Source organism: Staurois parvus, unplaced genomic scaffold (assembly GCF_062004578.1).
Source record: "Staurois parvus isolate SC_StPar_1 unplaced genomic scaffold, SC_StPar_1.0 ptg000449l, whole genome shotgun sequence".
Taxonomy (NCBI): domain Eukaryota; kingdom Metazoa; phylum Chordata; class Amphibia; order Anura; family Ranidae; genus Staurois; species Staurois parvus.
Genome location: NW_028318245.1, coordinates 7,540,001 through 7,552,949, shown reverse-complemented (window position 1 = coordinate 7,552,949; position 12,949 = coordinate 7,540,001). Strand labels below are relative to the sequence as shown.

General features: G+C 46.2%; 1 protein-coding gene across 1 annotated transcript; it reads left to right on the top strand.

The window, feature by feature from the left end:
- The first annotated feature begins 973 nt into the window (after nucleotides 1-973).
- LOC149453526 (uncharacterized) lies at nucleotides 974-8,965 on the top strand. Its single transcript, XM_089688279.1, has 2 exons — nucleotides 974-1,023; nucleotides 2,956-8,965. The coding sequence occupies exon 2, from the start codon at nucleotides 2,988-2,990 to the stop codon at nucleotides 5,361-5,363; it is 2,376 nt and encodes a 791-aa protein (XP_089544405.1). The 5' UTR covers nucleotides 974-1,023; nucleotides 2,956-2,987; the 3' UTR covers nucleotides 5,364-8,965.
- Nucleotides 8,966-12,949: the final 3,984 nt, after the last annotated feature.

Sequence of the window (12,949 nt, the reverse complement as noted above, 5' to 3'; positions counted from 1 at the left end):
CCCACCTTCATTAGCCACCACCAGCCAACCCCTTCCTTCGTCATCATCCGCCCACCTTTATTTGCCGTGTTGGAAGTGTTGCTTCCAGTGCCCTGGACTTCAACTCCCAGCATCCCTTTCTACACCCTCCAGGCTAGATTGACGAATGAAAAAGGACAGGACTGGCAGTGGGAGTGACCTGCCTCAGGGGTGACACTGCCGGGCTGCTTGGATAGAAGGCAGCATTACGACTTCAGCTGCAGCTAACAGGAGAGGGTGACAATGCTGCGGATATTTTCACAGCGTTGTCACCCTTTTGCAGGAAGTGGCTTAATCTCCATTATAAGGGCAGGACCAACAGGTATGAATAATGAAGGAAATGGTACAATTGTCATTAAAACCAGGGAGGTATAACATGCAAAGGTAATTTTTTTTCCTTTTTTTATAATTGGATACATTTTACAAAGCTTATTACTTTTTTAAAATACAATCATTATAATTGTTACCAAATAATACCAATAATATCCTAACAACTCCTAATTATGATACACATTGGACAATTCCATAAACAAAAGTTAAATCAAAACCGGAAATAGTCCCGACCACAGACTTCCAGTTTGTGTGTGCCACTGACTTCTACAACGACGGCAAGGCCACGCCCCTCCCAACTCTGACTGGCCCAACTGCCGCGATGTCTTCAGCTACTTTAGACGCTAGAGGCCAACGTAGAGGGGGTCTGTCGGCGGGCGGCCATGTTCCTGTAGCCCTAGTTTACACAACGAACTGAAAACGCGACTCATAGAAGCTAAAATTCTTCCGTTTTACTTTTAATTAATTTCTTAATACATTTGAACATATTTTGAATACAGCATGATCTAAAGAAGAGAGCTCAGCAGAACTCTTGCCGCCATTTTTTTGTAGCTCATCAGTGACATCCCCCTTAGGTTGGTAATAGACTACATCTCCCAGAATCCTTTGCTCAGCCCACTCTTCATTTCCTGTGTGGGAGCAAGAATTCAAGTCTCTGGGCTGCTGGACTGAGAGGTAGTCACAAGAACAGTGATGGAAGTGGTTGATGTCATTGATGGTGGCGGTTTTGGACAACCTAAGTGTGGGGGATGACAACACAGCATTAACTGGGCATAGAGTAATGGTCTCCAAACTCTGGTCCCTTGTTAGTTTCTATGTGGCCCTTTGGGGCAATATTTCATCATCTGTCACCAACAATGGGGCACAGTTCCAACCCAATGAAACCAATAATGGGGCACAATTCCTCCCAGTGACACCAAAGATGGTGCAAGATTCTTCCCACCCAATGAAAACAACAATGGGGCACAATTATTATTCTTATTATACAGGATTTATATAGCGCCAACAGTTTGCTCAGCAACAATACAGTTCAATACAAGAGGGTTAGGAGGGCCCTGCTCCTTGGAGCTTACAATCTAGGAGGGAGGGGCTAGTGGTACAAAAGGTAGTAACTGTGGGGGATGGACTGGTAGAAGGAGTAGAAGATTCTATTATTAGCTGAGGGCAGGATAGGCTTCCCTGAAGAGATAGGTTTTCAGAGATCGCCTAAAAGTGAGCAGAGTAGGCGATAGGCTGATAAATTGGGGTAGAGAGTTCCAGAAGGTGGGGGAAGCTCTGGAGAAGTCCTGGAGACAAGGGAACTAGAGAGTAGGAGATCGTGTGATAAGCGGAGAGTACGGTTTGGGTGGTATTTGGAGACAAGATCGGTGATGTAATTTGGGGGCGGACTTATAGATGGCTTTATATGTTATTGTTAATGTTTTGAATTGTATCCATTGGGTAATGGGAAGCCAGTGGAGGGATTGGCAGAGAGGGATGGAGGACACTGAGTGGAGGCCAGTGGAGGGATTGGCAGAAAGGGATGGAGGACACTGAGTGGAGGCCAGTGGAGGGATTGGCAGAGAGGGGTGGAGGACAGTGAGTGGAGGCCAGTGGAGGGATTGGCAGAGAGGGGTGGAGGACACTGAGTGGAGGCCAGTGGAGGGATTGGCAGAGAGGGGTGACTGATACAGAATGGTTAGTAAGGTGGATGAGTGACACCAAAGATGGGACAAGATTCTTCCCACCCAATGAAAACAACAATGGGGCACAATTCCTCCCAGTGACACCAAAGATGGGGCAAGATTCTTCCCACCCAATGAAAACAACAATGGGGCACTATTCCTCCCAATGACACCAACAATGGGGCATGATTCTTCCCATTCAATGACACCAATGGTGGGGCACAATTCCTCACACTGACACCAAAGATAGGGCGTTGTTTACTCCCACTGATGCCAGGACATTTTCTACAGCCAATGGCCCTAGTCTACCCCCTCCTAAAGTGAAGGACCATAAACTGGCCCTTTGTTTAAAAAGTTTAAAGACCCCCTGGTATAGATTATCTACTAACTGTATAGTTGTTATTTTGGGTTCACGTCTTTGCCTCGGTAAACATTGTTGAAGGTATAACTCTGTTAGTTCAACTCCTCGCAGTGAAATCTCCAGCCTGGCAAATTATTTTCGAGAAATGGTCCAACCCTAGTTTATTGCTGTATGTATCTTCCATTGGGGAGATTCGACCTCTCTGCTTGCCCTGGCGACCACTGCTACCGAGACTGGGTGGAGGGGGTCACAAAAAATACCAAGTTTTGTGTTGTCACCAGAACAGCAGTAGAAGGAAGGAAGACGTGTTCTGGTGACAACTGTCTGGGAGAGGTTTTCCATTTTCTAGAGGAATCTTTTTGGCTTCCTGTTGAGTTTCTGAGATAGGAAGTGAAGGGAGATCACCCTAATGGGACACGGATGTTGGGTTTTAACCGTTCTATATGTTAATTTTTTACTTTAGCTGCGCTTTAATGCAAACCTCTGTCCACCAAAAATAAGGCCAAGTCGAGCAAAATAAACTTTTTTTGACTTTATTGTCCTCAATAGGGATCTTATATCATGCGGTTTTTTTTTCCACAGGTGTGTACAGGACCAGAGTCTATTACTTCCCGATGTCTATATCCTGGTCTATAAACCCAACCAAGGAGGGTCCAGAGATCAGAACCTTCAATATGGATATGTTGAATGACAAGGAGAGGATACTTACAATGACAAGAAACAAGCACTCCAGGTTGGTGCTAGTCCAGCTCCCACTCATTGACATGACTAGGCCTCCAGGATCTATGCATTATTCTCCTACCTATATTAAAGAGGAACCTCTCTCATGTGCAGAACAACCCCCACAGCCTGAGAATCCTAGACCTGCAGACTATGCTAAAGCTACCAGAATAAAGGTGGAACCCCTTTCATGTCAAGAAGAACATGTCCCACACTCAGACACATCAACTCCTGCGGGTCATTCGCAAGGGTCATCTGTTAAGGAGGAGGTAACCTCTTATGAAGAGCAACATTTCCCTCTTTTCACTCCTACACATCATACCCATTATTCCATGACTTCTGTAAAGGAGGAACCCCTGTCAGCTAAAGACCACCTCCTCCATCTTGCCATCTCCAAACCTACACATCATACAAAATATCAGTCTGCTCATAATGGTGAGGAACCTCTTCCAGTTGTAGAACATTTCCCCCATCCTGACATCTCCACACCAACACGTCATACAAAATATTGGTCTACTCATAGTGTTGAGGGACTTCTTCCAGTTGTGGAACATTTCTCCCATCCTGACTCTTCCACACTTACTCATCCATCTACTCATATTAAGACGAGAACTCCCCCAGTTGGAGAACACCTTCCATACCCTGACCTGTCCAAACCTTGTACAAACTTTATGTATTTTAAGGAGGAGCCCCTCTTAAGCGAAGAAAACAATCTCAGCAACACCGATGCTTCTTCATCCACAGATATTTCTCTCCTCATTAAGAGGGCTTCTGACTCATGTAACAAACTCACGGATGATGACGATGAAAAGTATTTACCTGATGGTCCTATGAAACCTTTGTATGCTAAGCCAGTGGAGGCCTCATTTTCATGTCAAGAGGGGACTGTTTCTGACACGGCCCACACGCCTGATGGGACTACGTTTGTATGTGCTGAGAGTGAGAAGTTCTTCAGCGACATTTCAAGTCTAAACAAGCACCGAAGAGATCATGTTGAAAAAGAAACTTTCCAGAGTTGCGAATCGAGAAGGTGTCTGACAAAGAGGACACATGGTGGCCGTCAAATGACTTCTGGGCAACCAAGACTGTACGAATGCTTTGAGTGTGGTGAATGTTTTCCACGCAATTCTCAACTGGTTTTTCACCAAAGATCTCACATGGGGGAGGAACCATTTGTCTGCTCGGAGTGTGGGAAATGCTTCCAAAGTCAGGGACAGCTTACCTCCCACCACAAGACTCACTCGTGTGAAAAACCCTTTGAGTGTCACGAGTGCGGGAAGTGTTTTCTCACCAAAGCTCAAGTGGTTGTCCATGAGAGAACACACACAGGGGAAAGACCGTTCCCGTGTATTTTGTGCGGTAAGCGATTTGCCGAGAAAGGGAAGTTGATCCGGCATGAAAGGACCCATACGGGGGAGAAACCCTACAGCTGCTCTGAATGTGGGAAACAGTTTGCAGAAAAGGGTAAGTTAGGCAGACATCTACGAACGCACAGAGGCGAAAAATGCACAGACTTTCTAAAAAGTTTCCCATGCAACACCAATCTAGTCCACCAAATAACCCACCTTGAAGAGAAGCCTTTTGAATGTACAGAGTGTGGGAAGTGTTTCAGCAACAACAAACAGTTTGTCGTCCATCGGAGAATTCACACGGGTGAAAAGCCCTTTGAGTGCGAGATGTGCGGAAAACGCTTCACAGAGAAAGGGAAGCTGTTGAGGCATCAACGATCCCACACGGGTGAGAGGCCCTTTGCGTGCGAAGAGTGTGGGAAAGGATTTGCGGAAAAAGGGAAGCTTGCCCGGCACAAGAAAATCCACGCTACTGAGAAAGAATGTCGGTGCTCAGAATGCGGTAAGGATCTCAGGAACAAATTGTCTTTGGTGATCCACCAGAGGCTTCACACTGGAACAAAGCCCTTTGTGTGTTCGGAATGCGGCCGACGTTACACGTACAAGTCCTCGCTCACCAAGCACATGAACGTCCACTCCCAGGAGAAGTGCTATGCCTGCACCGAGTGCGAGAGAGTCTTCAGTGAAGAACGCAACCTGACCAGGCACTACCAAACCCACACCGGCGAGAAACGCTTCAACTGCTCTGAGTGCAACAGGAACTACAGCGACAAGTCTTCCTTGGTCATTCACCTTCGACGTCACATGGGAGAGAAACCATTTGTGTGCTCGGAATGTGGGATGGCCTTTTGCGACCGCTCATCCCTGGGCAAACACCAGCGAAGGCACAAAGATTACAAGCAGAGTTTGGTGGAGCATTAACAGTCCGTATTGGGAGGAGAAAGTACAAGGTTTTAGGACCACGAACAATATGCATTATAATAAGTAGACATTGTGTTTTGAAGGCAAAGTATAGATACATTTGCATCAGTGGTCTCCAAACTGCAGCCCAGGGGCTGGATGTGGCCCTTTGGTTGCCTTTATGTGGCACTGGTTCACCAACTGACACCAATAATGGGCCACCATTCCCCCTACTGACACCATTTATGGACCACTATTCTTCCTCTTGATACCAACTAGACACTATTCCTCTTTTTAAAACCAATTATGGGGACACTATTCCTCCCACTTACGTTAACGATGGGGCACCATTCTTCCCACTGACATCAACGATGGGGCAATATTCCTCCCACTGACACCAATAATGGGCCACCATTCCCCCTACTGACACCATCTATGGGCTACTATACTTCCTATCGATACCAACAATAGGACACTATTCTTCCCAATAAAACCAATGATGGGGCACTATTCCTCCCACTGAAAACAACAATGGGGCACTATTCCGCCCACTTACACCAATAATGGGCCACCATTCCCACTACTGACACCATCCATGGACCAATATTCTTCTTATTGATACCAAAAACTGGACACTATTCCTCCCTTTAAAACCAATTATGAGGACACTATTCCTCCCACTTACATTAACGAGGAACCATTCTTCCCACTGACATCAATGATGGGACACTATTCCTCCCCCTGACACCAATAATGGGCCACCATTCCCCCTACTGTCACCATCTATGGGTCACTATTCTTCCTATTGATACCAATAACTGGACACTATTCCTCCCTTTAAAACCAATTATGAAGACACTATTCCTCCCACTTACATTAACGATGGGGCACCATTCTTCCCACTGATATCAACGATGGTGCACTATTCTTCCCACTGACACCAATAATGGGCCACCATTCCCCCTACTGACACCATCTATGGGCTACTATTCTTCCTATTGATACCAACAATAGGACACTATTCTTCCCAATAAAACCAATGATGGGGCACTGTTCCTCCCACTTACATCAACAATGAGGCACTATTCCTCCCACTGACATCAACGATGGGGTACCATTCTTCTCACTGACATCAACGATGGGGAACCATTCTTCTCACTTATATCAGCGATGGGGCACTATTCCTCCCACTGACATCAACGATGGGGCACCATTCTTCTTACTGACATCAAAGATGGGCACCATTCTTCCCACTGACATCAACGATGGGGCACCATTCTTCCCACTGACATCAACGATGGGGCACCATTCTTCTTACTGACATCAACGTTGGGGCACCATTCTTCTTACTGACATCAACGAAGGGGCACCATTCTTCCCACTGACATCAACGATGGGGCACCATTCTTCCACTGACATCAAAGATGGGGCACCATTCTTCCCACTGACATCAACGATGGGGCACCATTCTTCCCACTGACATCAACGATGGGCACCATTCTTCTTACTGACCTCAACGATGGGGCACTATTCCTCTTACTGACATCAAAGATGGGGCACCATTCTTCCCACTGACATCAACGATGGGGCACCATTCTTCCCACTGACATTAAAGATGGGGCACCATTCTTCCCACTGACATCAACGATGGGGCACCATTCTTCTTACTGACATCAACGATGGGGCACCATTCTTCCCACTGACATCAACGATGGGGCACCATTCTTCCCACTGACATCAATGATGGGGCACCATTCTTCCCACTGACATCAACGATGGGGCACCATTCTTCCCACTGACATCAACGATGGGGCACCATTCTTTTTACTGACATCAACGATGGGGCACCATTCTTCTTACTGACCTCAACGATGGGGCACTATTCCTCTTACTGACATCAAAGATGGGGCACCATTCTTCCCACTGACATCAACGATGGGGCACCATTCTTCCCACTGACATTAAAGATGGGGCACCATTCTTCCCACTGACATCAACGATTCTTCTTACTGACATCAACGATGGGGCACCATTCTTCCCACGGACATCAACGATGGGGCACCATTCTTCTTACTGACATCAACGATTGGGCACCATTCTTTTTACTGACATCAACGATGGGGCACCATTCTTCTTGCTGACATCAACGATGGGGCACCATTCTTCCCACTGACATCAACGATGGGGCACCATTCTTCCCACTGACATCAACGATGGGGCACCATTCTTTTTACTGACATCAACGATGGGGCACCATTCTTCTTACTGACCTCAACGATGGGGCACTATTCCTCTTACTGACATCAAAGATGGGGCACCATTCTTCCCACTGACATCAACGATGGGGCACCATTCTTCCCACTGACATTAAAGATGGGGCACCATTCTTCCCACTGACATCAATGATTCTTCTTACTGACATCAACGATGGGGCACCATTCTTCCCACGGACATCAACGATGGGGCACCATTCTTCTTACTGACATCAACGATGGGGCACCATTCTTCCCACTGACATCAACGATGGGGCACCATTCTTTTTACTGACATCAGCGATGGGGCACCATTCTTCTTGCTGACATCAATGATGGGGCACCATTCTTCCCACTGACATCAACGATGGGGCACCATTCTTCCCACTGACATCAAAGATGGGGCACCATTCTTCCCACTGACATCAAAGATGGGGCACCATTCTTCCCACTGACATCAACGATAGGGCACCATTTTTCTCACTGACATCAACAATGGGGCACCATTCTTCTCACTGACATCAACGATGGGGCACCATTCTTCCCACTGACATCAACGATGGGGCACCATTCTTTTCACTGACATCAACGATGGGGCACCATTCTTCCCACTGACATCAAGGATTGGGGCACCATTCTTCTCACTGACATCAAGGATTGGGGCACCATTCTTCTCACTGACATCAACGATGGGGCACCATTCTTCTTACTGACATCAACGATGGGGCACCATTCTTCTCGCTGACATCAACGATGGGGCACCATTCTTCTCACTGACATCAACGATGGGGCACCATTCTTCTCGCTGACATCAACGATGGGGCACCATTCTTCCCACTGACATCAACGATGGGGCACCATTCTTCTCACTGACATCAACGATGGGGCACCATTCTTCTCACTGACATCAACGATGGGCCACCATTCTTCTTACTGACATCGATGGGGCACCATTCTTCTTACTGACATTAACGATGGGGCACCATTCTTCCCACGGACACCAATGATGGGGCACCATTCTTCTCAATGACATCAACGATGTAGCACTATTCCTCCCACTGACATCAAAAATGGGCCACCATTCCCCCTACTGGCACCATCTATGGGCCACTATCCTTCCTATTGATACCAACAAGGGGACACTATTCCTCCCTTTAAAACCAAGGATGGAGCACTGATAGATTTGGCATTTTTTACTCCCACTGGCCACAGTCCGACGCCTCTAAATCCTGAAGGACAGTTTGGAGACCCCTGATTTACATAAAACATTATTCATATTTTATAGAAATAAAAGGTTATTTTTGTTCTTGAAGGAACATTTTTGCAGGACAATTTGTCAGATATTTTGTCTAATAAAATAGTTTTCCTATAGTGATACTCTTGACTATAATGATGTACAGGGGTGCGCAGACGGGCATATCAATTGCTAAAACGGGCCTTACAATTCAGTTCAGAGAAAAAAATGTGTTCCAAAAAAAAAATATTGAAAGGGATCCTGTTTTAAGACGGAAGATGGGGCCTCCTGGTGAGAAAACAAACATAAAATGGAAAATATGTATGGTAGAGCCCGCCTCTGGCTGGAGGATGTCAAGCATCAACTATCCCTTTCCTCTCCAGCCTGACTCTCCCTGGCTCCGCCTGTGACGATCGCGGCGCCAGACCCCAGCCCTTCTCACCAAACTCGTGACCGAAGGACTAGCCAATCTAAAACCGCGCTGTCATGTGCGTAACAATGCCACGCCCAGCTGCACCCTGCACAAAGATTTTCCAGCTAATGGACCACAATCTGTGTACTTGCAGCCTGGGAGCGATTGTTACAGGGTCAGGTTAATTACGCCATTAACCCTTCACATTGCCACCACCTCCTTTTTGTACAGAGAAAGAGGAAACTCAGCAATATCAGCAATAACACTATGATGTTGAATAATCGTCTGGATACCACTGTCAACGCAGGCAGGGATATATAAAGGTTTAAACACACAGTAGCGCTCTTCAGAGACAGGGGTTCTTAGTTTGCATTAAAGAGCTTTCAGAAAGTAAGATTTATTACTAAAAGGTCAAAAGGGTGCAATAAAAATATTTACAGAAAAAGTTGTAGCCAATATATATATATATATATATATATATATATATATATATAAATATACAGCGAGCAATAACACAGCAAAGAGATAACAGAAAGAAATTTAGGGAGGTAAAGTACTTGCCAAACGTCTTGGTTTAAGCAGATCAAGTTTCAGAGCAGAAGGGCGCCTTATCTCCCAAAGTTGGTTCCGATGTTAAAAGGGAGATTTCTTCAACGTAGCTCAATGCAGCTCAGCTTAAGCTTAACTTAACAGCCTTTTTCTAGGAACTCAGCAGGGTGTCTCCTTAAAGCAGAAAACCAATCGCCTCATTTGGGGAGGGGTGTTGTAGGCGGGGAGCTCAGGCTATGACCAAATCCCTCACAAATTATACTATGGTCAATAACTTTTCCTAGGTACGTGTAACATTCTATCTACGGGTAGAATAATACGCAGATTCATTTGCTGAACGTCTAGGTATGAAATATGACATACCTGCTGGGATGGTTGAGGAGAAATCATTTTCTGCTCTCCTGTAGATGTCAGATAGGGGGTGTAATATATCAGACGACTTGTATTAAAGTGACCGGTCTGAATATATGCCCGGTTTTTATGTAAGTCTTTCATATTCCAAGGTATGTAATCATAGGGGAAAGTGGATCTTGAATGTGATGTCTGCTTTATGGCTTATCTGGAATGTCTTTGGAGCTCAGCGAAGGACTGGTTTATGGTTTTACGATCCTTTTCCAAGCAGAGTCTCGCAGACATACGGGGGCCAGGCTAATTGGGGTTTATAGCCATGAGCCTTGATGCCTTTTTGAACTCAGCATCCAGGGACCACGTGTCACTCAACAGAGAGGGAGGGGGGATGAGGGAATCTGATTTGGGAATACAAAATGATAGAAGATGGAGGTCTTTGCCAAAATGGAGGTTCACATCCATCTCTGTGTGCACGATTGCTACACAGCCCCCTTTCATACATTGGATTTCAGTTCTTTCCATCATAGCGGCTCAGCAGCACATACAGATACAGCCTGTGTAGGACTGCCCGCTCCTCCAGACTGACATTCACCGGGCAGATTTACATAACTCCTCCCAAGAGCCAGCCCACTGCTTGTATAAGGACTGAGGGCTCCTGTGAGAGGAATACTGAGGCGGGGTGCTGTGATGTTTTCTTGAAGCTATGCACAGCACCCTGTTGGCCCCTCCCATCAGCCATGATCTGCCTGCATTGCACCCTGTTGGCCCCTCCCATCAGCCACGATCTGCTTGCATTGCATATGGAAGCACAGAGATAATGTTATTGGGCCTATAGTAAGGTATGTAAAAAAAAACAAAATGTTTTATTATTTTCATTTAACATGTTGATGAGGGGGGAGGAGCCAATGAAGGAAAAATATACGCAGATTAGACTTCAGTTTTAAAGTGTACCTGTGCACAGATCGACAGCTCTAGCCATATATCCTGTTAAGGCAAAACGAGAAATTACCGATTGTGTTCCTATTCGAATCCAGTGTGGAACAACCAATGAACATTCGTTGCGATCATGCACGCTGCTCGATGCACACTACACGGCCCATAGTCCATCTCAGAAGCGAGCAAGAGAGGATGGCTTCCTGCCTGCATACAGGGGGACCATGGAGAATAAAGTGCTAATGCCATTCTGTTAAGGAGACAGAATAAAAATGAAAGCTTTATTCCCTTCCTCGGGCCAGTATGTTCATCGCAGGTATTGGATTAAACTTGAATTCCAGGGATTCAGCTCCTTTGTAAAAAAGTGAAGGCTCACAAGGAGTTAAGTCTAGGGAGGTGCATGGCATCTCCTGGACAGATCTCTTATTATTTACATGAGTTTTCTTGCACTCCTGGAAGACGGCTATCACTGTATTTCCGAGAGCCCAACACTGATGCTTCAGGTCTAAGCATCTCAAAATTAGAGTTGCTACAGCTCCTATGCCCGTCCCTCCCTTCCTCCTGCCCATTCACAGGAGCCTTTGTATTATGTGAATTAATACAAAAAATACAAAGGCTTCTTTGAATGGGCAGCAGAGGGGAAGGACAGACATAACTGCTTTGTCTGCCTCTCTTTCACAGCCCTGAGTGTGTCAGTGTATGCTCAGGCAGAGCCATAAACCTGTCAGATATAAATAATAGAAGTTCAGGGGGTGTCATGCACCTCCTTGGACTTCACTCGTAGTGTGGATACTAACATTCATAGGTAAAGTTGATCCAGGGAATATCCGATTGCCTCTTGGGGGATCAGGAAGGAATTTTTTCCCCTGCAGGAGCAAATTGGAAAATGCTTTGCTGGGTTTTTTTGCCTTCCTCTGGATCAATGTTGGGTATAGGATAACTTTTTTTTGCTTGAACTAGATGGGCTTTTCACCCAGACTAATGCAGGCCATAGACAGTTCGTTTATTGCCCAATTTTTCATCCGAAAGAATAATCGGCCGATTTTTGCACCGTTAGCGAGGCAATGTCATTGGCCGATTTTCGTGGTTCTTCCTGTACTGCTAGGGTGATAGTATGTAAAAAAAAACAAATAATAATATAAAAAAATACAAATTAAAAAAAAATGTTTAAAAATTATAGTTTTTGGTTATAAACTAATTTGGGTTATTTTTTTTTACTAAAAAGATAACGGAATAAATTTTGGCCAAGATTTATGATGAAAATTTATTTATTTGCAAACTTTTATAAGAAAAACACTTTGTTTCAAAATTTTTGGACTTTTTCATTTACATAGCAAAAAAAATAAAAATCCCAGCGGTGAATAAATACCACCAAAATAAAGCTTTATCTGTCTCAAAAAAATTCATATGGGTACAGTGTTGCATGACCGCGTAATTGTGATAGCGCTGAAAGCTGAAAATTGGCCTGGACAGGAAGGGGGTGAAAGTGTCCAGACTGGAAGGGGGTTATAGTGTCCGGACTGGAAGGGGGGGAAAGCGTCCGGACTGAAAAGGGGGGGGGGGAAGCGTCCGGACTGAAAAGGGGGGGGGGGAAGCGTCCGGACTGGAAGGGGGGGGAAAGCGTCCGGGCTGGAAGGGGGGGGGAGCGTCCGGGCTGGAAGGGGGGGGGGAGCGTCCGGGCTGGAAGGGGGGGGGGAAGCGTCCGGGCTGGAAGGGGGGGGGGGGAAGCGTCCGGGCTGGAAGGGGGGGGGGGAGCGTCCGGGCTGGAAGGGGGGGGAAAGCGTCCGGGCTGGAAGGGGGGGAAAGCGTCCGGGCTGGAAGGTGGGGAAAGCGTCCGGGCTGGAAGGTGGGGAAAGCGCCCGGGCTGGAAGGTGGGGAA

Coding starts and splice junctions, on each gene's coding strand:
- LOC149453526 (XM_089688279.1), top strand. CDS start 2,988: ATGTCTATATCCTGGTCTATAAACCCAACCAAGGAGGGTCCAGAGATC.